Below are 23,293 nucleotides of genomic sequence, written 5' to 3' on the forward strand. Positions count from 1 at the left end.
GCCCAGACAGGTGTCCCCATCCTGCTGGCTGCAGGGCAGAAACTTGCACACCCTGATTCTAGACTTGGCTTTGCATAGCTCTGACCACTGTCAGGGTAATAGAAACAGGTGTAGTCAATACCCTGTTCTGTGTTGCTGACAGATAACACAGCTCTGTGAATGCATTGTGTCTAAAGGGCAGAGGGTCTCCTGACTCAGTTCAGTTCCCTTGGGGGTGGATGGTCTTTGTAGGAAAATAAGATTGGATCTGAACTGGGGAGAGTAGTTCATGGGTCAGATTTCTTCCCTTCTTGATAGTCAGTAGTAGGACACTAACTTTTCTGAGAAACAGTCCTGCCTAGGTTTTTCATTCCTAAGCATGCCCCAGAGTAAGGCCTTGCTCATCCCTCCCCGCAACCCCCCAACTACTGCAAGTAACCCTTTCAGTCTTCCGCTACCTGGTAGCAGGTGTTGCGGAAACCCTTTCTCTTTTTGAGGACAAGTAGTAGTATCAATGCTGCTCTTTGGCTTTGCCTACAATAATAGCACTACTCAGCACTTCCATTATACATGGTATGCAAACAGTATGCAAACATCCATCCCAGAGCCTCCCCTCCCCTGTGAGGCAAGTGTGCACTGTTGTCGCTCTCCTGCTTTTATAGGTGAGGGGAAGCAGTGCCAGATGCCAAGGGTCTAGAGGGACCTGTTTTTTCAGAGAAGAAAAACCTCATCTTCACATGGCTCTTGTTCAGGCCCAGGATGTGGTGGTGTGTGCACTTCACAAGGCCTGGCAGTTTTGTCTTGATCTGGGGTTGAGGCATCTCATCTCTGAGACTCCCTTTTCCGTGCGTGTGTGTTAGTTATAATCCCAATTCACCTGCGGCAAGGGTGACACAAAAAACTCTGTATCCAGAGGTCCATTTATGCCCAGAACTCCCACAGCCGTCCATCACCCAGAGTTCACTCTGTTACCTCTTAAGTTCCTCTCATTGGGATAACAACTGCTTATGTTTGCTCCCATACGCACTGAAACCCTTCATTTGTAAATGCAATGAAACAATAATCCATAATTAGCTGTTTTTGCATAAAGAGCTATCTCAGTGTCCCCATCTCAATGAAAGCAGCTCTCCGTGAGTGTAAAACTGCCTGTTTGGTTCAGACATTCAATAAATCACTCCTGACAGGAGACATGATGGTCCTGCCACACTTCTAAATCCAATCAGATTCTTACAGCTTTGGTCTCTGTTGCACAGATTCTTCTTCCGCAGTGGCAACATTGAACACCCTGAAGACAAACTCTTCAATACAACTGTGGAGGTTTTGCCCTTTGATGTAAGTTATGGGGGATCGGGCTGGAGGTTGGGAGTAGGGAGAAGTGGAAGTTTTTTGGATGGGGGAATTTAAAATTCTAAGGAAAAAGTTTAGTAAGTGCACGTGATCTATTGGCTGTGACATGTTTGCTGGTTCTGCTAGTATCAGATTCTTCTGACTTTGTTATTAATAATCATACCTATTACAGTGGTGCCTTTGGCCCACTGTGCTAGGTGCTCCACAAACAACAGGAGCAGACAGTCCCTGCAGAGCTTACAGTCTAAACAGACGAGACAGGCACCAGTGGGGAAAAGGGTCTAACACACAAGTGATCAGAGTGATTGCACCAAATGTCATGTTTGTCCAATGACTTTTGCTGGGCACTTGGTTTAATTCAGAGGGGAATCAGGTAAACAGACAGAAAGATGAAAGGAAAGGAAATGCTGAAGGGAAGTGGGATGAGCGGGACAGGGCAGGGGACAAGAGGGGCAGGTGTGGAATGAAGCTGAAGGGAGGGGCAGGGAGAGGGTTGGAGTAAACAGCCAATCAGCACAGGGTAGAGAAAATCTAATCAAAACTGTAGAAAGTTTTCTGAATGTCCAGTGGTCCCTGCTGTGGCTACTTCTGCAGCTGCTTGTACTGCCTGGAGTCTGGCTGGCTCCATTCTGCACTTTTCCCCCACAACCACATGAGGAAGGGAGGCACTGCTGCGTTCTACTGCCGCCAGAGAGGGGCGGGGTCTCCCTTGCATGCTTCTGTTGGGGCGAGAGGTAGCCCGAGCAGGGCCCCATTTTTTGCTCCCCACTCCCTCCAAATGCAGCAATCCCTGCTTTGGTTGCATCTGCAGCTGCTTCTACCAGCTGGAGACTCTAGCTGGTTCCTTCCTGCAGTTTGTCCTCAGTCACATGGCAGCCTGGTGTTGGATATATAACTTTTATATAGGTTAATATTAGACCAGAACCTGCAATCCAAAAACAATCAAATTACAAGGTGCGTGGGAGGGCAGGTAGATTCAGATTCCCAATCTGAACCATCCCCCTATGGTTTTTGTTCCAATTCAGATCAGAAACCATTAGGTGCATACTTTCCAGTCCAGATGCCAATGGAATCTTGCAGAACACCTGTTCTCTTTTTATTCTAATCCAGGATCTCATTAAGCCCAGAACAGATAATCTTATCAGATTTCCACTACTTTGGGATAAAATCTTTCAAGAAGAGCATATAAAACTTCTGTGCTGTCTAATCAGAACCCAAAACCTAGTCCTGACTCATACCCAAAGCAATGAAGTAAACCAGGTGCTGCTGCTGCCTGTCTGTAGTTAAGACACAAGCCCATGGCAGCAGAGAGACCTCATGGTTTAATAACTCCCATATGTGTTTTAATATACTATACTTGTGCTTGAAAGGAAAAACCTTAGAACAAATCTACATGTTGCTGCAGTGATTTCCTTTGAAAGTTGTAATGCTGTTTGCTTTATGGTTCTGCCTATTAATGCTGTACCCACAGCAGGCTTCCTAAATTCTTGTCACTGGCTTTCTGCAATGACTGTCTGTTTCCTGCACAGAGTCTCCAGTCAGATAAGGAAGCCCTGCAGGAGGGAAGAGGGACAGTGTTCAAGTACCACAGGACATCAGATGGCTACATACAGATAGGTAAATTACTAGTTCAAGGCAAAAGCTGGCCTGCTGTTTGCTGATAATGCGCCACATTGAATAAATGAATAAAGACCACTAAAAACCTTCCTTGGAATTGATTTGCCTGGAAATGAGATTGAAAGTCAATCATGTAGAGCAAGTTAGGATTTTTTTCTCTCCATGAGCCAAAACTTGGATGGGTTTTAATCACAGTTCTCCTTTGTGCAGGTCACTCTCTCTCTCTCATATAACTATAGAATGATTAAAGCTGATTCCCAGAGCAGGGAGAGAGGAATTGAACAGACCTGAAGGGAATAAACAAAGTTGACTTTCAATTAAGCAAAATGCAGTCGTGGTGCATTCGTTAGTAACTTCCAGCAAGTTTCTTCTCAGAAGCACCAACAGGAGTAGTTTTCAGATGCCTTGTGCTAGGATCCTTGCTGCTGCTATATGGCTTTGAGGGTTCCCAAGTGGGGCATTGTTGGAGATAGCAAAAGCTTTCACCATGAGGGAAAAACTATAGATGTGATTTTTAAGTCAATTTCACCTTCTTTTTTCTGCTATGCAGAGCAGGCAGTACTGTGGGCTCATGCATACATTGATGTGGACACACGAATCAAATACACCACCCAGGGAGATCCTAGGGCTGGAAAGGTCCCTACAGGAACAATTCTTCCAGCACACCTTAAAGAGCTGAAGAAAATCTCTGGAGATGGAGCTCCTTTATCACAAAGTACAGGCTCCAGCTTGTGGTTCAGGGTAGCCAGTGCTGAGTGAGGAATTCCTGGGCTGCTGTTTGCATTCTGGTGGCCTTTGCCACCGTATAGACATGCTCAGGAAAGTTAAGGGGCTAAATATTCTCCTTACAATGTCATTTTCTCCATGACCCTGTTCAACTTTACAAGGCTTTGATAGACGCATTAAATGTTAACTTGTGAAACTCTGCCACCTACGGCCATGTAGGTCTCTGCACTTCTAGACGTCTGAATCCAGTTTCTTTGGTTGAGATACATCACTTTTTTTAAAGGTATTGCTATTCTGGGAAGGGCTTATGTTTGACCTCACAATGCCCTGACTCCCCTTCATTTGAGAGAGTGCAGTGGATCAGTCAGGTAGTTTGGTGCTCTGTGCAAACTAAAAACCAATGAGCACAGGCAGTTACCCTCTGTGAGGTTCAGTGGTAGGCAACACTTAAATGTTGCAGCTGCTTAAAGAATAAGTGTGGTTGGTTTGGTTTGTACAGGACCATAATCTGTCAACGGCTCCCAGTGAAGGCCTGGGTTAGTACTCTGTAACAGCTACTGGAAAACTGGACTGAAAATGAGACTGCTTGATGCTGGGGGGCACTGCTTGCTTAGCAGTCTAAGTTCAGTTCAGCTGCTCTTGGGAGGATATTCTACTGCAGACCTGTCTGCTTTTTTCCATCAGGCTCCTTTTCTAAGGGTGTTGCAGAAGGGGAAGTGGACCCTTCATTTGGGCCTCTAGAAGCCATCCGACTGGTCATCCAGACTGATTCTCCAGTGTGGATCATCTTGAGTGAGGTAATTTGTTTTTCTGGCTTAAAAAAAAGTAACTTGGATCTGGACAGCTTCTTCCAACAGCCTGGAACAGACAGAACCCCTCCCCTCCCACCAAATTCTTCCCACACGGGAGGAGCAGATATCAGGGTAAAAGGGGTGGGGGGATTTTGAGTTCTCCTTGAGGGGAGAAAGGTGAGTGGCTTTTCAACCTGTTGTTGAAGCCAGAGTGCCTGGTCTTAGAAGCACAATCCTGCTCCCATGAAAGCTAATGAAAAAGCTCACCTGGATGTCCATGGGAGTAGGATAAGCCCTAAGTGGCAATGCATTTTGTACAGAAGCTTTTAATGTAGGGAGATGAACCTATGGAGTTCTAGTGAGTTGCACAAAGGGATTGTTACTCTAGTTGGGGCATATGCTTTCCTGGCCATGTGACTGTTAAAACCAGCCTTTTGTGTCCTTTGGAGAAAGGAATAGGTGCTTGCCCCTTACTACTGGCCAGACAACCGAGAAGGGAGAGAATGGGCTTGTACAAGGAATGTTTAAACATCCAGAGTATTTTTTAAACATTAATTAAATTCTTGATCGTGTCCCTTCAAACCCACCACAGTTCTAATAGCCTGAGGGTCTGGCCAGTGGATTTGGCTTTTTCTGCCCTCTAACATCATTTGTGTCTTGCATTTCTAAGGGGGCAAATGCCCCAGAGCTGTCACCTTGCTTGCTTGTCCCCCGAACCAGCATCGCTAAGTAAGGGGTGTGTGCACTGCCCTTTGAAGGCTAGTCGCAGGCTGCAGTCATGCGATCTTCTGGTATCACCTCAAGATGGTGTCCTGTCGACAACAAATTAGCAAAAAACAAAACAAAACAAAACAAAACAACCCCCCCCCTCATTTGAATACCATTCCTGGGTGTCTTCTGTAAAACAAACTTCACACGTGTGTCCTCTCTTCCTGCTAGCGTGGGGACTGCCTGGAAGTTTTGTACCTGAGAAAGTGCCCAACTCTGAGGCCTTTTGCTTCCTTTCTCTTATTCTCCCCCATTCTATCTTTTCAGATTTTTCTGAAAAAAGCAGAATGAAATTCCCAGGACGAAGGGTGGATGCGCAAAGCCGTTGCTCAGTCCCTCCTCCAAATCTTCCTCTCCTTTTTATTCCCTTCCCCCAGTCTGCAAAGGGTGTGAAACTGTTGCATGCACAGCACCACCATCTGCTACAAGCCAGGAAGAAGAAAAAAAGTCTGTGGCCAAAATACACGAATCCTGGGAAGCTCTGCAACAGACTACATGGAGGGGAAACATTTCCATAGGTGGGTGCTGGCTGGAATTAAACAAGAGAGCACCAATGTCCACACTGGCATGTGTTGGCTGCAGCTGACTTTGTGGGGGGTGGTCAAACTGTCCGCTCTTGCTGTATAGAGACCAAGGGAAAATAATCCTAGTTAAAAGGTTTGGTTTGTTCCCCTGGGCGAGGACCACACTGTCACTCGTCCTCTCAGGGACATGGCTCCCTGAGTGTAGCAGCTGGGTCAGATAAACATACAGCATGGTTTGGCATGCTTACAGAACGAAGGATCTAATGAGCAGAAGGCCATATGTATCTTCAGCCCAGGAAAGGGCAGACCCTGGCTATATTGGGTGGGAGTCCTATTGCTGGAGCAGTGAAGGGGGAGGGTTTTGGCAATGAGCACAGGGTGACTGAATTCCCCTTACCAACTGCAGAGCAGGGTTGAGGTGTATTGGGAGAAACAATCACTGCCTGAATCGCTTCATTTCCCCTTGCCCCAGCAAGAGGCAGTTCCTCCAGGACTACATCTGAGGATTAAGTGAGTAGGAAGATGGAGCTCTCCTCTTGGTCCAGGAAGAGTCATGGTTCTACCAGAGGAGATTACGTATATCGGTATGGCAGGGAAATAATAAACCACACTGTGCCTGCCAGGGTTGAACATGGCCCCTGAATAAAACTATGTTGAAGGCACCAACGTCTTCATGCCTTGAGATTTTGAGTGCAAAATCCATCTTTTTAATAAATATTTCAGTTACTGGTTGATGTGAATTTTGAAAATAAGTAGCCCAGTTCTAAAATGGTAGGAAGTCGTGTAATTTCTCAAAGTTTTTTCTGAAATCCCAATGTCTCTTCAGCTATACACTGGAATGCATTATACTACTTTAATGTGCTGTATTTTTTATTATTGGATACATTTGATTTTTCAAGTACATCTCTATATAAATGCATATTAAAAATAACGTGCACTGTAATAAAGTTTAATTAAATTTAAAATCCTTGCCCTTGTCTTCACTCAGGTTTTAACTTTCTAGCAAGAGGCTCTTCATATTTAACTTGCCGATTTATAAAATTATTTTCCCTTCCCATGACTTGGCAATGTAACTCTGGATTATAAATTAGCCACGGCAGTGCTGCTTGTGGCACTGGTGCCATTTCCAGGTGCCCTGCTTCTACAGGCAGGGTGCTGTAGTAGCATAATTGAACAGACTGTACTCCAGCTCTGCATAAATAAGGAAAAGGAACCATTGCTAAACTCTCACTTGTAATACATTACATCTAAAATGTGCTTTTTATCCCCCCTTACTAGTCTACTACTGAGAAGGGCCACCTGATGCTGAAAACATTCTCAGTGGCTCTGAATCCAAGTAGAGGGACTTAATTCCTAATTCCTTTATTAAAACCAAATGCAAGTTTCTGTTAGGTTAGGAGAGAGCCTTTCTTTGAATGGCTTTTGCTTTTAAAGTGTGGTTATAAAACAATACTTTAGCAATTTTCTTCTATGTTCCTCCCCTTCAAACCAGTATATCTAAAGCTGTAAGTTTGGGAAAGTATTTCTTCACCTTTTCTGGCTCTTTTCTGTCTCCACTCACCAACTGTGTATGCAATGTTCCCCTGACTGTCCTATGACATTAGATGCATTGACTCTTGTAGCAGAAAACCTGTGTATGCTTCCCATTGCTCAGGTAAGTGCAGCAACAAGTAACTACAACAGAGTAAAAATGTCAAATTTTCAAGGCAACTTGTAGTTCAGCAAAGATAAGCAACATCAGACTGTGACAGCTCTTGGTTTGGCAATGGAAATTAAAGCTCATCTTTTTCAGTTATTGTCATGCTTTTGAGTGCCCAATTTGATAGCTAGGAGCACCCAGAACTTCAGCAAAGCAGATCCTAGCAATCTCATCTTGGGTGCCCAGTGCCATAAGCCATTAGAAAACATGGGCCTAAAAGCATTTAAGTATTATATGAACAAATGTCCTAGAAATAGGTGGTCTAGACCTTGCCTCCCACTAACACTCCATTTGAAGTACTGCTACCTGCTGTATAGACACAGCAGCTGAGAATTACAACAGCCTCTTTTCATTAGCTTAAGCAACATCCTGCAGAAGCTGAGTCTGGTGCAAAATCCTTAGTTTCAGTGGGGTGCACAGAAAAGCATGTGCTGCTAATCATGTCTGCCTTTAGCTTCTCTAGCAAGCCTGAGCTTTTCTACATGCATATGCACAACGTTTAGTGGGGGAAGAGAAGGGGTTTTAAAAGCCAACTGAGGCAAATGGATGTAGCATTGCTCTATTCTCCACTTGTGATTAAAACTGTTTCCTAATAAGTGGAACTTGCTGTGGATAACTTGGGGTGGCGGGCGGGAGAGGACCGCTTTCTCCCTCTTCCTCCTTGTTAAAGGAAGAGAACAGACGCAGGGGACAACTGGCTGAATACAAGTTTGGGAGTATTTTAGATCTCTTCAACCACAGCACGCTTGTGCTTTTTAGCTCTATTTTGAACGGCTTTAGTGTGGAGAAAGTAAAGGTTAAAATCTCATCAGCCTGGCAGCATTGGAGGAGATGCTGAGTTGAAGTTTAGGTCACAGGTGCTGTTTACCACTGGAAGAGCAGTTGCAGTTTGCTTGGAATTTCCATTCTCCACACAAAAGAACTGAGCGAAAGGAAGTGAACCAAAAGCCCAGCCATGGACAAACCAATCAAAATCCACAGAACTTTGGCACTGAAGTACATAGGCCCCAATCTGTGTGAGGAGAAAACATTCATTAAAAGAGAACAATGACCTCCTCTGCCAGCAAGGAGAGAGATATATATTTTTTAATATAAAACAAGCAGGGTCTGTAACAGGCGTTGAAAACAGCCACCTTCTGCCCTCTAAATAAATAGCTTTAAAAACCCCTTGATTTTTAAGTTCTGTGCAGCCTAGCAAAGTGTCTTTGCCGCTGACAAACAGTAAGACCACTCCATTTGCATATGTGGTTGTGACACTGAAGCTGCTGCATGCTAGAACAGCCAGCTTCCCAAGTGCTTGTGGGTGACGAGGTGGGCTGTACAAACTCAGTAAGCCACTGAGCGGCTGGGCCAGGCAATTATTTAACAGGAAACTTTTGTGTTATCTTTAGCATGCTTAAAAACCCTTCAGCCAGTACGCAATCAATTTACTTTGTTATAACCTTGCTTCTCAAACTAGTAACTTTCAGCAGCAGCATTTTTAAAGTTATAAATGCAGCTGGCTACAGTTATTGTTAAGCACCCTGGAGTCAGCCTTGAGTGCCGTTTGAGTTTTATGGACTGTGACCATTCCAGAGGTAAGATGTACGCTTCATTTAGAGGAACTGCACTGCCCATTGTTACGCTCCAGGTTAGACCCACTTGATGAATTGGTAACACGTTCATGGTGCTCTTGCCATGGGGGGCAGGGAAGAAATTAATAGCAGCATTGGGTTTCTAACAGCAAAGTGGGTAAGGATACAGGCCCAGATCCTCCTCATAGGTATTTCGCCACCCAACTCTCACTGATTATAAGGCAGGCTCGTTGTTGGGCACTTTCACCCACACGATTTCAGGTCTGGATACATACTCACCTTCCAAGAGCAGAGAGCGAATATCCCTGGAAGTACTGGTACCGAGCATACAAGTAGAGTAGCCCACAGACTGCAGCCACACCTACATGTGAAACCAAGAACCAAAATCATTACCATGGAGCAGTGCGCCAAATGCTTCACTGCCAGAGTCTGAAGGCTACAAAGTCCGACAAGTAATTGGAAAAGAACAATTCAGCAAAATCAGAATTACAAATGGACTGTGACACATCTGACCAGTGCACCCAGTGCTGACTAGGAAGCAGAGGCCTACTGCTCTTCCACTATTTACTGGCCATAAAGATGAACGAGAAGGGGCAGGGGCTGGGGGAAGACGTGGTGTGGGGGGGGGGGAGGAACCTTCTGCCACCCCTGCTAGGAGAGGTAGTCATGGCTTTTTCCCCAGGCTAAAAGCCATATTTCCACACCTCTCCCTCTTTAGGAGAAATAAATTAATAGTAGTATATTGACCTTTATAAAGGACCTGAGACCTTTAGGAACTCCTGCACGTTGGGGCCAAATATGAGCAAAGTTTAGCAGCTTGAGTAGGAGGAGGAAGACAGGACTAGTTCATCTCTAAAGCCCAGAAGCACTAACTAGCCACAGGACAATGCGATCATGTAAATGTCTCCCTTGGGAATGGCACAAATACCTCCATCTATTATCAAGAGGTTGGCATGTCAGATTTTCAGTATTAAAATATAGCTGCCCAAACCAACCGAGTTTCATTTAAGTAACTCTGGCCTATTTCTCCCCTCCCACTTCCCATGCCAAAACAGCTCATCCTTGAGCTCCAGGAGGTGGCTTGCTTAGCTAGCAATGGTTTGCTGTAAGTGCACCAATGCTATAAACCCAGTACAGTGTCTGGATTTTGGTGGGATTTTTTTAATTATTTTACCTTGTTGGAAGAAGAGTCCAGCCACCCATAGGACAGACACAAAGATTGGAAAGTATTCGGAGCAGTTTGCCCTGAGGAGAACCAGAGAAGAGAAAGTTAAAACTGAAAGCAAAAGCCCATATAAACCCCCTCTCAGAACAGTGCATTTAATAATTCTTTTTCAAAAATATATTTTGTCGCACGTGGGCAGGATCGGTTTGTGGTATTATGGACAATGGGCCCCCTTTCTGCATGGAAGGGCAAATATGCAACATGGGCTAAGGAAAAGCACCAGTAAACCAATATTTGCAGTGCTGTCAATCTTCTGAACATGTTGCCAAAATTAGCATCTCCCACCAATCCTGAGCAGAAGTGGCATAATCTCCTCTTCAGAGATTTACAGACTAAGGCAGAGGTCATATAGTTTGCCCCAACCCACAGGCTTTCTGCATCAGATCTGGAATTAAACATGTGTAAGGTATTTCCCCCCTTTAGGTTATTAATAGGAAATTACACAATCAACTAAAGTTGTAGGTGTTTAAGAATTGCTCTGCACCACACTACGTTGCTGAGTCAAACTCTTGCTCAACCTTAAAAGTCCCCAGAGGAGCATTCTGGCAACCTCCAGATCCTTTTTTTTTAAAATGGCAAAAGGCACAAAATCGTGTGCAAGCAAGTACATGGCGACGCGTCCAAATGTGAAAAGTTTTATAATTCCATGGACAACTCATCTAAAATCTTCTCCTCTGGCCCTAGGGGATATGCCATATTTGAGTCAGAAACGGGAGTGCTGCAAATTTTATAAAGCAAATGCATTTAAAACCTTAGCTAGAGAGAGGCTGCCGGTTTTCCACTATGAAGTAATAAATGTGTTTTTAAAAACATATCAAAGCAACTCATCTATCAGAATCCATTGCCACAGAAATAACCTTCCCCAGGTAACAATGATCACATCACTTCCCCTACAAAAGATGCAATAGAGATTCTCAGCCTCACATCTTCTGTCATGCACAGAATTAAATAAAGGTTTGTGGGCTGGAACTGGCTGTTGCATTTCACTCCAGGTGTCTTATATGAACTCTCGCGAGCATTTCTGCCAGTCCAAACATTGACTGTTTGCTGAATGAGGAACTCTACAGCCTATCATCTGTTCAAAATTTACTGCTAGATTGAAACGAGCATTCCAGTCATCACAAATCGCAGCCCATGTCTTTTGACTTCTTGTGGAAATAAGAGGCAGAACATGGTTAAAATGAGTAAATGCTTCCTCTCCCCTTTTGAATGGCGAAACAACTGAGTCCCACGTTCGTTAGCAGTGTGGCGGACCTGAGCAAGAACCTGTTTCCAAGGCCTTGTGTCTTGCCTCAGGAATAGCTGAGTCAGACCCTCCTCAAACTGCAGAGATTAAAGAAAGGCTGGGCCTTAGGGTTTTTGCAGCTACAGCAGTCTCTTACTATGCACCCCTTCACTCTACAGTGCAAATGGGAACACAGACTGGGCAGAATTTACTTCCTGAGCTGGCATGTTATACCTCAAAGGAACCCTGCATGACCCCCTTCAAAAGAGGAGCCTGGGAGCTTAAATTCATAATGCTGCTAAACATCAGACAGGATCTGTGGCTGGAACCAGCAGTAAGCCTGAGTGGCGAAGATCTGATCTGGATCAGTCTTTCAAGGGAGATTGGATGTAGCGTCTGGCTCTAGCCTCGGTTTAGGTGTAAACACAACGAGTAAAGGAAAACTCTCTTACTGAGCTCTGAAGACTCTCTCAAATTCTGGTGGGCCTGCTGTATCCGGGGGGGAGACTTTGTACTTCCGTCTGGCATAGATCACCTGCAGTGCAAAATAGGCTGGAAGAAGAGAACAAAGCTGTACATTGTATGTTACACTCATTACACTAGCCCATGCATTATCTGGTTTGGAACTAAGGGAGTTCTAAAAATAGCCACCATGATTATAGGTTTTAATTACAAAGTCTATGAAAATCAGACACTATTAATGGGTAGACTAAATAAATACCCATTTATTTCATATATGTGCATTGTATTGAACAGACTGTATAGCACAGACAATTTAGACTTTGACTTGTGCTTTGCATAGCAATCTCACACACAGCTAGCAGCAGTAACAGACACCCTAGTGTATACTGTTTCATAACCAGCTAAAGTTAGACACAGCTCCAGTTGCATTCTGCTCCAGAACAATGCAGGACTGCCAACCCCCCGAGTTCAAAAATCATGATTCAGAAACCCCCAAATCATGACATTAAAAGAAATTTCATTATTTTTAGGCCAAAATATTAATCTTAGTTTTGGACAGTCTTCTGGTTAATGCCCCTGACAATGCTCAGCATGTGTGGGGTGATTATAGGCTGAAAATTCAACCTTAAATGCATACAAATGATCATAATAATTAATGTCCTAGCTCTTATCCTAGCACTTTTAATCAGCAGCTCTCAAGTGAAGTATTTTTGTATTCCCATTTTACAGATGGGGAAACTGAGGCAGAGCCAGAGTCACTTGCCCAAGGTCACACACAATCCAGTGACAGAGCCAAGAGCATAACTCAGGTCTATTGAGTTCCAGGCCAGTGCTCTTCCACTAGCCCACATGTCTTCTGCCCCAGGTCCTCTGTGCTTAGGGTGACCAGACAGCAAGGGTGAAAATTCGAGACGGGGTGGGGAGGGGGGGTAATAGGAGCCTATTAGACAAAGCCCCAAATATCGGGACTGTCCCCATAAAATCGGGACATCGGGTCACCCTATCTATGCTCCTGCTTCTCACAACTCGGTTCCCTGAAAGCTGGCCCATCTCCAAGGGACAGGGCTGCCCTAAGAACCTACCTCCATTAAAACTGCCTGACTGGTGAGGCTGCAGTGCAACAGCTGAGCTTTGGGGGGGGGCAGGAACATGCCCACACAGCCCTGCTCCAGCTCTGACCCACTCCAGTTGTAAAGTGGCGCCTGGCTGCTAAAGGAGGAACCGCAGGGAGCGCTTGCCAAATTCTTGAGCACAACCACAGAGCGCCACCCCCATGATAACATTGCGAGAGTTGGTGACACTGGCAATATCTCTCTGCCCCTCAAGCCCTCAGAAAAGGGAAATGTTCAGGGCCAAAGCAAAGAACAGGACTCAAAAAGACCTGTTCAATACCCACCTCCTCCTTTTGTTAAACACAATCAGTGAAGACGTATCTGGAGCCTGTGGGATGGACAGCTGACGCATAAGAATGGATCTGGACGTGTCAGGATCCAGGCACAAGGACTAAGAACACTGATGCTGCCAGAGCTAGAGCCAAACACTATCAGCTGGCATCGGTGTAAAGACCAACACCCTGCCCTGGAAGGATGATTTTTGCAGCTTTCGCAATAAAGCGCAGCAGCTTGAGTCTTTTTAAACTGAACTTTGCCAAATTCAACTCTGTGCCTTAAGAATGGGTGCTGGCTGCTCCTTTGAAGCCTGTACCCGGTTGCTACACTCAGCAGCACTTTGCATGCAGCTGGGCCACTTTCACCAGTGTCAGATTCAGCTGTTCTCCAGAAACTCAATGCCTAAGGAGGCACAGTCAGGTGCAAAGCACGCAGCAGATGAAAAAAAAAAAAGTCGGTTTGGAAAAGCACAACCTTGTGGGCTTTCAAGTCACCAAATTCAGTTGCCTGAAGTGCACACACATGGAAGATAGGTTAAGAATCCCTCCCGCCCCACACTGTCCTTCTTGCCCCAAGCTTGTTTACACAATAGACACACTGAACCCTAATTGGGAACCTGGGTGATGTAATTCCCTGTTTTTATAGGACAATTCAAATAAACATGGGCTCCTCTCTCTCTCCAGTGTTATATTCTGATGGGATCAATGTGTCAATAACAATATCTATTATCTTAGAGGCAACCTGCAAAACATTCACTCTCTTGTAGCCATGCTGGGTTTTTAGCACCTATAGGCTGCAGCCACTAGAGGAGACATTTACTATTCAGTATTTATAAGGCTTTGGAAAGCTACAACGCACTTCACAGTACATACAAAAATACAGCCGCGATCCAGAGCCATTACAATCTAACACAGACAAGTGATGACCAGGACAATGGTTCAGATAAAGGAAAATACTGAGAGATCAATATAGATGGGCTTAAGGAACAGAAATCAGTTTTAAGGTGTAGAAAGACATTACAGCTGAGCAGCGCTCATGCCCTGTATAGTAGAGGAGGCTGGTATAGACACACTTGGAGGAAAGAAGAATTATATTAGAGATTTACATAATCTGATGTTGTAATGCAACTTCAATAAATATTACTTAATCATAGAATAGAATACCAGAGTTGGAAGGGGCCTAAGAAGATCATCTAGTCCAACCCCCTGCTCAAAGCAGGACCAATCCCCAATTTTTGCCCCAGAGCCCTAAATGGCTCCCTCAAGGATTGAACTGACAACCCCAGGTTTAGCAGGCTAACGGCCAAACCACTGAGCTATCCTTCCCCCATGCTTAATTACTATTTTAAAAACACACATGTCCTTATCCAATTGTTGATCTGTTCAGCACGTTTCTTCCTATTAATCCGAATTCAGATGTAAATATAATATTGGGGAGGAAACTTGTAAAAGAGCTAGAACCCAGTGAATAACAGCTACATCATCACTTTGATTGTGATATGACAAACGCCATCGATGTACCATTCAGCTACAGAGTTCAGTAAAACCCCAAGAAAAGAGCCAGAGAGCAGATACAGCTGATATCATGCCTGGCTACGTACACAATTCAGTACTAGCTACAGGATACGTGGGGAGAGTTTCAGAAGCAAGATCTAATCAAATATTAATTCCTGTCAACTCCTCTGCACATCAGTAAAACACAGCCCCCTAATAAAGGTTGCTTTTTTCTCTCTCTCTTCATTTTGTTGTCCCCAAGGCACCTCTCAAAAAAGTGCAGACTGATTTAAAGACACTGCATAGACTAGTGCTCACAGTGCTGGATTTTGGCATAACCCTGAGAACATCAGGTGTCACCACATATTCTCAATTCCCCTATAAACAGTCAATAATGCATGGGATTAGTTTCATTACACAACCCTGTTACTGCACTTTTTTTTATGCTTAGTCAATAAACGAAGTTTAAACCTGTTACAAGTTTACTTGCACCTGGGAACAATAGAACAGCACGTTCCCATAGGAAACCCCATGTGTGCAACAAGAATTTGTATAATTAACCATCCCCATCAGAGAGCAGTGAGGGCCGCTTGAGAACCCTACCCCTGCTGTAGGGATCTGAAATATATGCACAGTGTAAGAATGAAGGATTACACACTACAGGTGGCTCTTAGAATGATACATTACAAAACCCACCCCAAGCTTTGCAATAACCCACGTTCAAGCTTTTTCCTCAGAGGCAACTCCCAGAGGGAAGCCAGTTGAATCGGTTCAGACTTTACATTTTTGTCAATAGAGCTTTTTATGCATCTCTGGACAAACACAATATTACACTGACGCAAGGGGGCAAAAGGGGAAAGCGCTTCCCAAAAGAAAAAGAAAACAGAAGCCCAGTGTGCTTTCAACACTTTGGAATAGGACATTTGTGTACATTTACTGAACACTAAGCTTCCACCTTTGTTAAACTGTGATTAAGTGTATTAATAACTTACTATCAGCCAAACAACCTTAATTCAGCCTCATCTCATCATCTGTTCATCACTGTTTCTCCTCCTTAAGTGTAAGTGTAGACAAACCCAACAGACAAACTTCCTAGGCATAAAATGATGCTACTTTGCATGACCAAGGCTGTGACACAGTCCAACATTTGTTAGCAAAGACCTGTAGGTATAAAACTAGTGCTCTATGACTCACTTTCAATATGCCATCTGCAAAGTGCAAGATGCCTACAGTTGAATACTTCTAAAAACCCCTGGAAAAATTCCTTGATCCAATAATATATGTGTCTCCTTACTTGAGACAAAGTTGTCAAAGTCGAAGCTAGGATGTAGGGGCATTCTAGGGGCAGTTGCTCTAAACATACCTAAAAAGCCTAAATAATAAGCAATTTACTACATCCAAACAGTACAAAAAATTTATAAGCATCAAACTACTTACAAACAGGCTAAACCCTTGGGTACTTAGACCCATTTTGGTTGGCTCCAGAATGATCAGGAGAGTATTCGCAATGAACCCTTTAAGCATTTACTTTTTAATACCTTTAAACAAGCGATGTCACTGCCAATTACAGACTTCAGCACACACACCCCCCAAAAAAAGTTAAGACAGTTCACCCTTATTTCCAGTCTTAATCCAGGGTAATCTTTACAACCTTCTTTCTTCCCAAGGCCTTTACTCCCCTCTTTCTTGTTGTTCAACAGCTTTTTCATCGCACCTGGGTTCACACAGGATTTTACACTGCTGTTTGAGTTGGGGAAGGGCCATGTTGGCTCATTTTAAAACAGATTATCTTTGTTTGATTTAAAACTACCTGCAGTCACCCCTTTTTTATAAACTTATTTTTAGAAACTTCCCCTTATCTCATTATTCTTTAAACCAGACAGACATTCTCCCTACTTCATTCCTTTTGGTTTTATCTCATTATTTTCAAGGCCTTCCTTCTACTTGGTAGTCGGGGACTTTCTTTACAACACAGATTTATTTCCTTAACCAAATTTAAGATAACTTTAATTTTTTTCATATTAGACTTATCCTATACTTTCAATCCCCCTCTGTTTCAGGGACTCTCTGAAACATCTGATGGTCCTGTTTCAAACATGAAACTTTCACATTTCCAGGGACCAACACGGCTACAACTGCACTGCACATTTGCTACAAGGCTCTAGTGGTCACCAAAAATCCAACAAAAACATTCCCAGTTTGCAGTTTCTCAGGCTTACCATTGTAGACACAGGACATAAAACAAGTGTTACAAGTTTTCCAGTCAGGGAAAAAACAATGTTTTATGTATTTATTTTTATATTACAGGCACACTTTCAACATCAGCCCATTCTCCCCCAAATTTAGGAGTGATTCTTCTCCCAAAAGGACATTCCCTCCTACAATTTTAGAACAGCAGCAAATTGCTCTTTGTACTGAAACCGCTTTTGAGACCTTAACTACAGAGAAATGACCAACATCTTTAGAATGACATAAATCGGGAGAGAGTACAAAACCTGAGTCTTCAATTGCAAATTCAGGTGAACTGAATGTTTTGAGGGAGGTAGAATTCCTCTATTCAACTGCAGAGTATACTCAGAGTAATAGAGCAATTAGACCTTAAAAGGCTAGCTCATCTCACGGCCAGTGGAGGATTACCCTGTTACACTACACTTTCAAATTCCTTGTTCAGTCTGGTTTTAAGTGTGCCAGAGCAATGGTGCTTCCACCATCTAATAATTCTTATGGTCAGGAAACATTTCTTTAATCCCAGACCAAGCCTACGTTAAAATGGAATTAAAGATGAATTCTGAGTAAAATACAGTACAGGGCTATTTCAATTATTCCCCCAATCAAGTCTTAAATACCCAGGAAATTTGGAGTTAAGCTTAAACTGAAAAGAAATTCAGACATGCTCAAATATGGAAACAAGCAAGCACCCAAAATGACCTTCACATTCTCTCCTATAGGCACAAAATGGCTAAAATCATGACAGTGTTTGGGGCCCAGATTAGATTTAGATGATTTCTGAGGACACGTTACTTTAGGCAAGCCATTCATCTGGTTTTAAACTGAACGGTCCTGTTTTCTAAGGTTTGCCACCTACCCAGCACTAGAGTGACCAAATAGCAAGTGTGAAAAATTGGGATGGACGTGAGGGGTAATAGGCGCCTATACAAGAAAAAGCCCCAAATATCGGGACTGTCTCTATAAAATCGGGACATCTGGTCACCCTACCCGGCACTGGGGCAAAACCAGTCATGGTTTTGTCTGGCAGTTGACAGGGGACACCATGTTGAAGAGTGCACTACCCTGCCTCTCTGACTGCACACATGAGGTCACCTGGGCAGGGCAGGGTGCGCTTCAAAATGGCTTGCCAGGTAACCTTGCATGCGCACATGGCAGCATGGGCAGGATCACGCAGGCCCATGTCATTCCCCGAAGTACCAGATTGTCTGGTGTTGTGGGGATCTGTGAGTGGCCAATCTATATTAATTCCACCTCCCCATGGGAAATTAGGATGTCATAATTTTTCATAACAAATTTGTCATAACAGAAGCTGATGCATAAAATCTCTTTCAGAGGAACTCATGAACAAGTGTCCTCTTTCAAAACAGCCACTATTTCCCATTGTTTTCAATGGGATTGAGACGACACAATGCCCCTCTGGGAAGATGGTGTCTATCCTTTTTTTCAAAATGGCTAATTGAGGGCACCCTGTGGCCTCACTCCCAGTGGGAACAAGATAAATATGGAAGCCATTTTGAAAGAATGCAGTTCTTTGTGCAAGTCTCTGTATAGAACATTCTTCAGCCTCTACTTGAAAAAACTTTCACTTAATGAATATGCAAAATGGCCATTAGTTCCAAAAAGTGTAGCCCATGAGTTCAGCTTTAACTGTACGAAAAGTTTGAAGAGTCTGTCATTCCATTATTAGAATTGTTAGGGACAAAAAATGATCTGACAAGGTGCCAGATTCCTTAAAGGGCACATTTTAAAATGAATTATAACTCCTAAACTAATTAACAGATTTACTTGTAAATTCTCAGAAAATTCATTCTAAACTCTAAGATGAGAACTGTGATTGTAGTGAGATTGCTATGTATGAAAAATACAGTGTAAAGAGATTGAATCCCTGCTTCAAGTAAAAAAAACAACCTTCCTCCACCCCCAAAACCCATTCAACTCAACCTTCTCTATACAGCTGCAACAGTCTCGTCCATGATGTTCAACCTGAGGATCTCTTCTCTTAACTCTAATCCCAGTACTCCTTGGACTGGACTAAATAAATTTTCTACCTCTGGTATATACTTTTCAAACACTAGTTGTATGTAGTGTTGTAGTAACCCTGTTGGTCCCACAATATTAGCGAGACAAGGTGGGTGAGGTAATATCTGTTATTGGACCAACTTCTCTGGGTGAGAGAGACAAGCTTTCGAGCCACACGGAGCTCTTTTTCAGGTCTGGGAAAGATACTTCTAATGTCACAGCTAAATGCAAGATGGAACAGATTGTTTAGCATATTCTAATCTGTTCCACCATGTATTAAACTGTGACGCTGAGAGTACCTTTCTCAGAGCTGAAGAGCTCTGTGTAGCTCAGAAGCTTGTCTCTCTCACCAACAGAAGTTGGTCCAATAAAAGATATTACCTCACACACCTTGTCTCCTAAATATGGGTGGACAGTTATAGTCTGTCATACCTCTCCTCCCTCCTTTGTAGGCATTACTGCTTAATCAAGCGGTACTTCTTAAAAATCTCTTACCTCAAAAATTCACTCTCTCCACCCCTTGATCAGTTTTGTTGCTTTTTTCTGAATTCTTCCAGTTTATCAATACCTAAAATTTAATGCAGGGATGTAGGCACGGGCTCAGAGTCCTAGAGCAGTGGTTCTCAACTGGGGTATGTGTACCCCTGGGGTTATGCAGAGGTCTTCCTGGGGGTACCTCAGCTCATCTAGATATTTGTCTAGTTTTACAAGCTACATAACAAGCACTAGCAAAGTCAGTACAAATTAAAATTTCAGACAGACAAAATGAGAAAGGAAGCAATTTTTCAGTAATAGGTTGCTGCGACACTTTTGTATTTCTACGTCTGATTTTGTAAGCAAGTAGTTTTTAAGTGAGGTGTAACTTGGGAGGACGCAAAACAAATTAGATTCCTGAAAGGGGTACAGTAGTCTGGAAAGGCTAAGAACCACTGTCCTAGAGAGAGAGACTAATTAATGCCTCCTGCTCTGATGCTTGTGATGATACAGCCTAGAAAGTCATATTGGCTTTTTTGTTACATTGCTTTATCAGCTCTTCTTATTTATCATCCACTATTAATACATTTAATAGATTTAAATAAGCTGTATAGAAACAGAATACCTACTACAGAGAATGTAGCATACAATATATTGACATTGCTCATGAAGCAATAGGAATAGATCTGTACGTTAAACTACAATATACAACAGTGCCACAGATATTTTACACCTATACGTGTGCACGCAAACCTTCAAATACCATAAAAGTTTCCTCAAAGCACTGAGTAGTATCCCACTGACTTTAGTTTGGATACTTTGCGACCACGCTTTTATTTGAAAAATTACAGCCACTAAAAAAAAAAAAAAAAATCAACCGTGGAGAATAGTGAATTGATAACACCGGTGAGTCAATTGTTAAGTTTCCAGTTAACATTTCATTTTCATTTCTGACAGGTTTCAGACTAGCAGCCGTGTTAGTCTGTATTCGCAAAAAGAAAAGGAGGACTTGTGGCACCTTAGAGACTAACAAATTTATTTGAGCATAAGCTTTCGTGAGCTACAGCTCACTTCATCGGATGCATTTCGATGAAGTGAGCTGTAGCTCACGAAAGCTTATGCTCAAATAAATTTGTTAGTCTCTAAGGTGCCACAAGTCCTCCTTCCCTATTTTCATTTCTGTAGCACATGATGAGGTGTGAGGGCTGCAGATCATTCAAGCTCTTTGCAACTCAAAAGCCAGCGGTGGTGATGACCATCTTCATCCCGAGCATGCCCCGAACAATTTGCACCATTTACTGCCCTGGCCAAAAGCAACCTTTCATCCCGCACAGCCTGGTGACCCCCCCGCGGCGATGACACAGCGGTCGTGAATGGGAAAGGGCCGGGCACCGTACCTTGCTCCAAGACTCCCAGGACGGTCACAGCGGCTAGCAACGCGATCTGATCCAGCATCTTGGGGCTGCCGGGCGCTGTGGCAAAAAACCGGTCCCAGCTCCTGCAGGGGGGGCGACTGCGGAGTGCGGTGCGGTCCGCTCCCTCTGCCGGGTGTGCACCGCCACCGACAATTATTGCTCCGCGCGAGCATGTGCTTCCTCCTCGCAGCGCTAGTTAACCCCTCGCATGCTGCAGAGCTGTTCCTGGACAGCCGCAGGGAGCGCGGGCAGGCGAAGGCCTGGCTCGGGGCAGGCGTGGCCAGCCCTCGGGGCGAGGTCAGAAAAGCAAACTCTTGCTCTTGAGGGGTCGGCGGCTGGGCGGGTACAGGCTTGAGAGCGCGCGCGAGCGGCCGCCCCCCGGGCCAGCAGCTCGCGCGGGGGAATCCCGGGCCGGGCTGCGCTGCGCTGCGCTTCCCAGCGGGCTCTGCAAGCGCGTCCCTGCAGCCGGGGGGTGGAAGGACCGAGAGGGAGACGAGCAGGGGTGGGGAAGAGGCAGGAGAAAGGGGCGGGAGCGGAGCCCGTGGGCAAGGGGGGGAACTAACGCATCCCTGCCTCGACTGGTACTGGGGGGAGAGGCGCTGTTTTTTCCTTTTCGTGCCTGGGTCAAGGAGACTCCAAACCACACCGGCCAGCGAGGGGTTTGGGTTTTTTAATTTATTTAAAAGCTGCAACCTAAAAGCTGGACTCCCTCCCGCGGCCTTTTCTTTGGGGCGGTTAGTCTTGGCCAGTTTGAAATACTTAGACTTCTGGAGGAGTCCGGGTTCTAGCCTCCTCTTGGCCTAGGGATCTTAGGGAGGTGGTACAGCTGTTTTTCCTTCTCCATTACCCAGTCCAGCTTTCAGAAGCTTTTTTACATTCCACCCAAACCGATTTTTTCCCCCTGGCCAAGTTCTCAGCCCAGGAAGGGACTGTTTGCATACCCCAGGGGTAGCGGGAACAATATGAAATACATGGGGAAAAATTAAACATTAAACAAAAAACACAGTTTATCAACATTAAAAGAGGCAAAATTCAATTCTGCTCTTTATCTTACTCACACAACAACATTTTCTTGAAGTGGGCAAAAGTACAAGAATACACTTGTGAACATTTTACCCAGAGTTCTTACGGTTCGAATTTGGAATTCCCGAGGTGCTAAGGTGGAGCAACTGTTTCCTTGTTTAAGGGAACAGAACTGTAAATTAAGGAGTAGATTATGGGTCAAATAAGTTTAGACTGGCATCAGAATCCTCTAAAACACAACTCTAAGATGTAAAACTTGGGTAGCAGGAGTTCCATAACTCTTGAACAATGCTTCTCCCTGGTCCACAAGTGCCTAATTTGCTTTTAGCAAAATGCTAAACAAATTCTTGCTCCAAAACAGGGGATGTAAATGAATAGATTGATTTTGGCTTTTTAACTCCCCTATTTAAGAAATCAAAATACCGTTCAACATCCATGGAGGATGTTTTCCTTAATTTTTGTTGTAGAGAGAAGATATTATGCTTGAAAGAGCCTCTTAAAAATTCCATAGACGATAGGAACAGTGGCTTGCCAATGGAATAAGTGCACTAGCTGGAGCAAAAGAAACATGCTGCCCTCCCCCCTGAGGTAAGACTTGATGATACAAGTCAGAAGCTAGAAGCTAGAAATTGTAGTTTAGATTGTGTGTCACTCTCATCAAATTAAAATAACTCAGTAAATTCAAGTGTCCACTACAGATAAGCCCAAATTTTGCAATACTCATCCAACATGGCTGTGTCCTCCAACCTTATAGGCTATTTTCCTCCAATTGTATTACATCTTTAGGTGTCCCAACATTTTCATAAAATTTAGATTTTACCCATTTGAGGTCTCTATTATAAATAGTATGGGAAATGTCACTTAGGGCCTGCTCTCGCTCCCATTGACTTCAATACAGTAGAACCTTAGAGTTACAAACACCCTGGGAAGGGAGGTTGTTCATAGCTGTGAATGTAACTCTGAACAAAGTTACGGGTGTTTTTTGAAAAGTTTACAACTCAACATTGACTTAATACAACTTTGAACCTTTACTATGCAGGAAAAAAAAATGGTGCTTTTAACCATCTTAATTTAAATGAGACAAGTACAGAAAGTTTCCTTACCATGTCAAAAAAAATTTAAACTTTTCCCTTTAAATTTTTTAGTAGTTTATATTTAACACAGTGCTGTACTGTATTTGCTTTTCTTTTTTTGGTCTCTGGTGTTCATAACTCTGTAGAAGCAGAATCAAGGTTTAGAATCTGCTGATAAACCACACTTATTTTAACTACAGACAAAAGTCATCAGTTTACAAGCCAAAGATGCAGACAAGTAG

The 23,293-nt window shown here is 43.7% G+C and overlaps 2 protein-coding genes across 3 annotated transcripts in view; one reads left to right on the forward strand and one right to left on the reverse strand.

Annotated features, from left to right (window-relative positions):
• Positions 1 to 5,664, forward strand: part of MGAT4B (alpha-1,3-mannosyl-glycoprotein 4-beta-N-acetylglucosaminyltransferase B) — a 98,236-nt gene extending 92,572 nt beyond the window's left edge. Inside the window, exons 12-15 of one of the 2 annotated variants that reach the window (XM_038414281.2) lie at positions 1,233 to 1,311; positions 2,856 to 2,943; positions 4,354 to 4,466; positions 5,496 to 5,664. In XM_038414281.2, coding sequence (XP_038270209.1) covers positions 1,233 to 1,311; positions 2,856 to 2,943; positions 4,354 to 4,466; positions 5,496 to 5,519 — 304 coding nt within the window. In that variant the 3' untranslated portion in view covers positions 5,520 to 5,664. The remainder of the gene's footprint in view (positions 1 to 1,232; positions 1,312 to 2,855; positions 2,944 to 4,353; positions 4,467 to 5,495) is intronic. The other variant, XM_043490922.1, reaches the window with a different exon arrangement.
• On the reverse strand, positions 5,512 to 21,411 carry LOC119860490 (leukotriene C4 synthase-like). The gene is made up of 6 exons (XM_043490928.1): positions 20,938 to 21,411; positions 11,928 to 12,027; positions 10,200 to 10,270; positions 9,305 to 9,386; positions 8,270 to 8,463; positions 5,512 to 8,112 (listed from the first exon to the last, which is right to left on the reverse strand). Exons 1-5 carry the CDS (start codon positions 20,993 to 20,995, stop codon positions 8,316 to 8,318), a joined length of 459 nt encoding a protein of 152 aa, XP_043346863.1. The 5' UTR covers positions 20,996 to 21,411; the 3' UTR covers positions 5,512 to 8,112; positions 8,270 to 8,315.
• Between the last annotated feature and the right edge of the window lie 1,882 nt (positions 21,412 to 23,293).

Source organism: Dermochelys coriacea, chromosome 8, assembly GCF_009764565.3.
Source record: "Dermochelys coriacea isolate rDerCor1 chromosome 8, rDerCor1.pri.v4, whole genome shotgun sequence".
In the NCBI taxonomy this organism is placed as follows: domain Eukaryota; kingdom Metazoa; phylum Chordata; order Testudines; family Dermochelyidae; genus Dermochelys; species Dermochelys coriacea.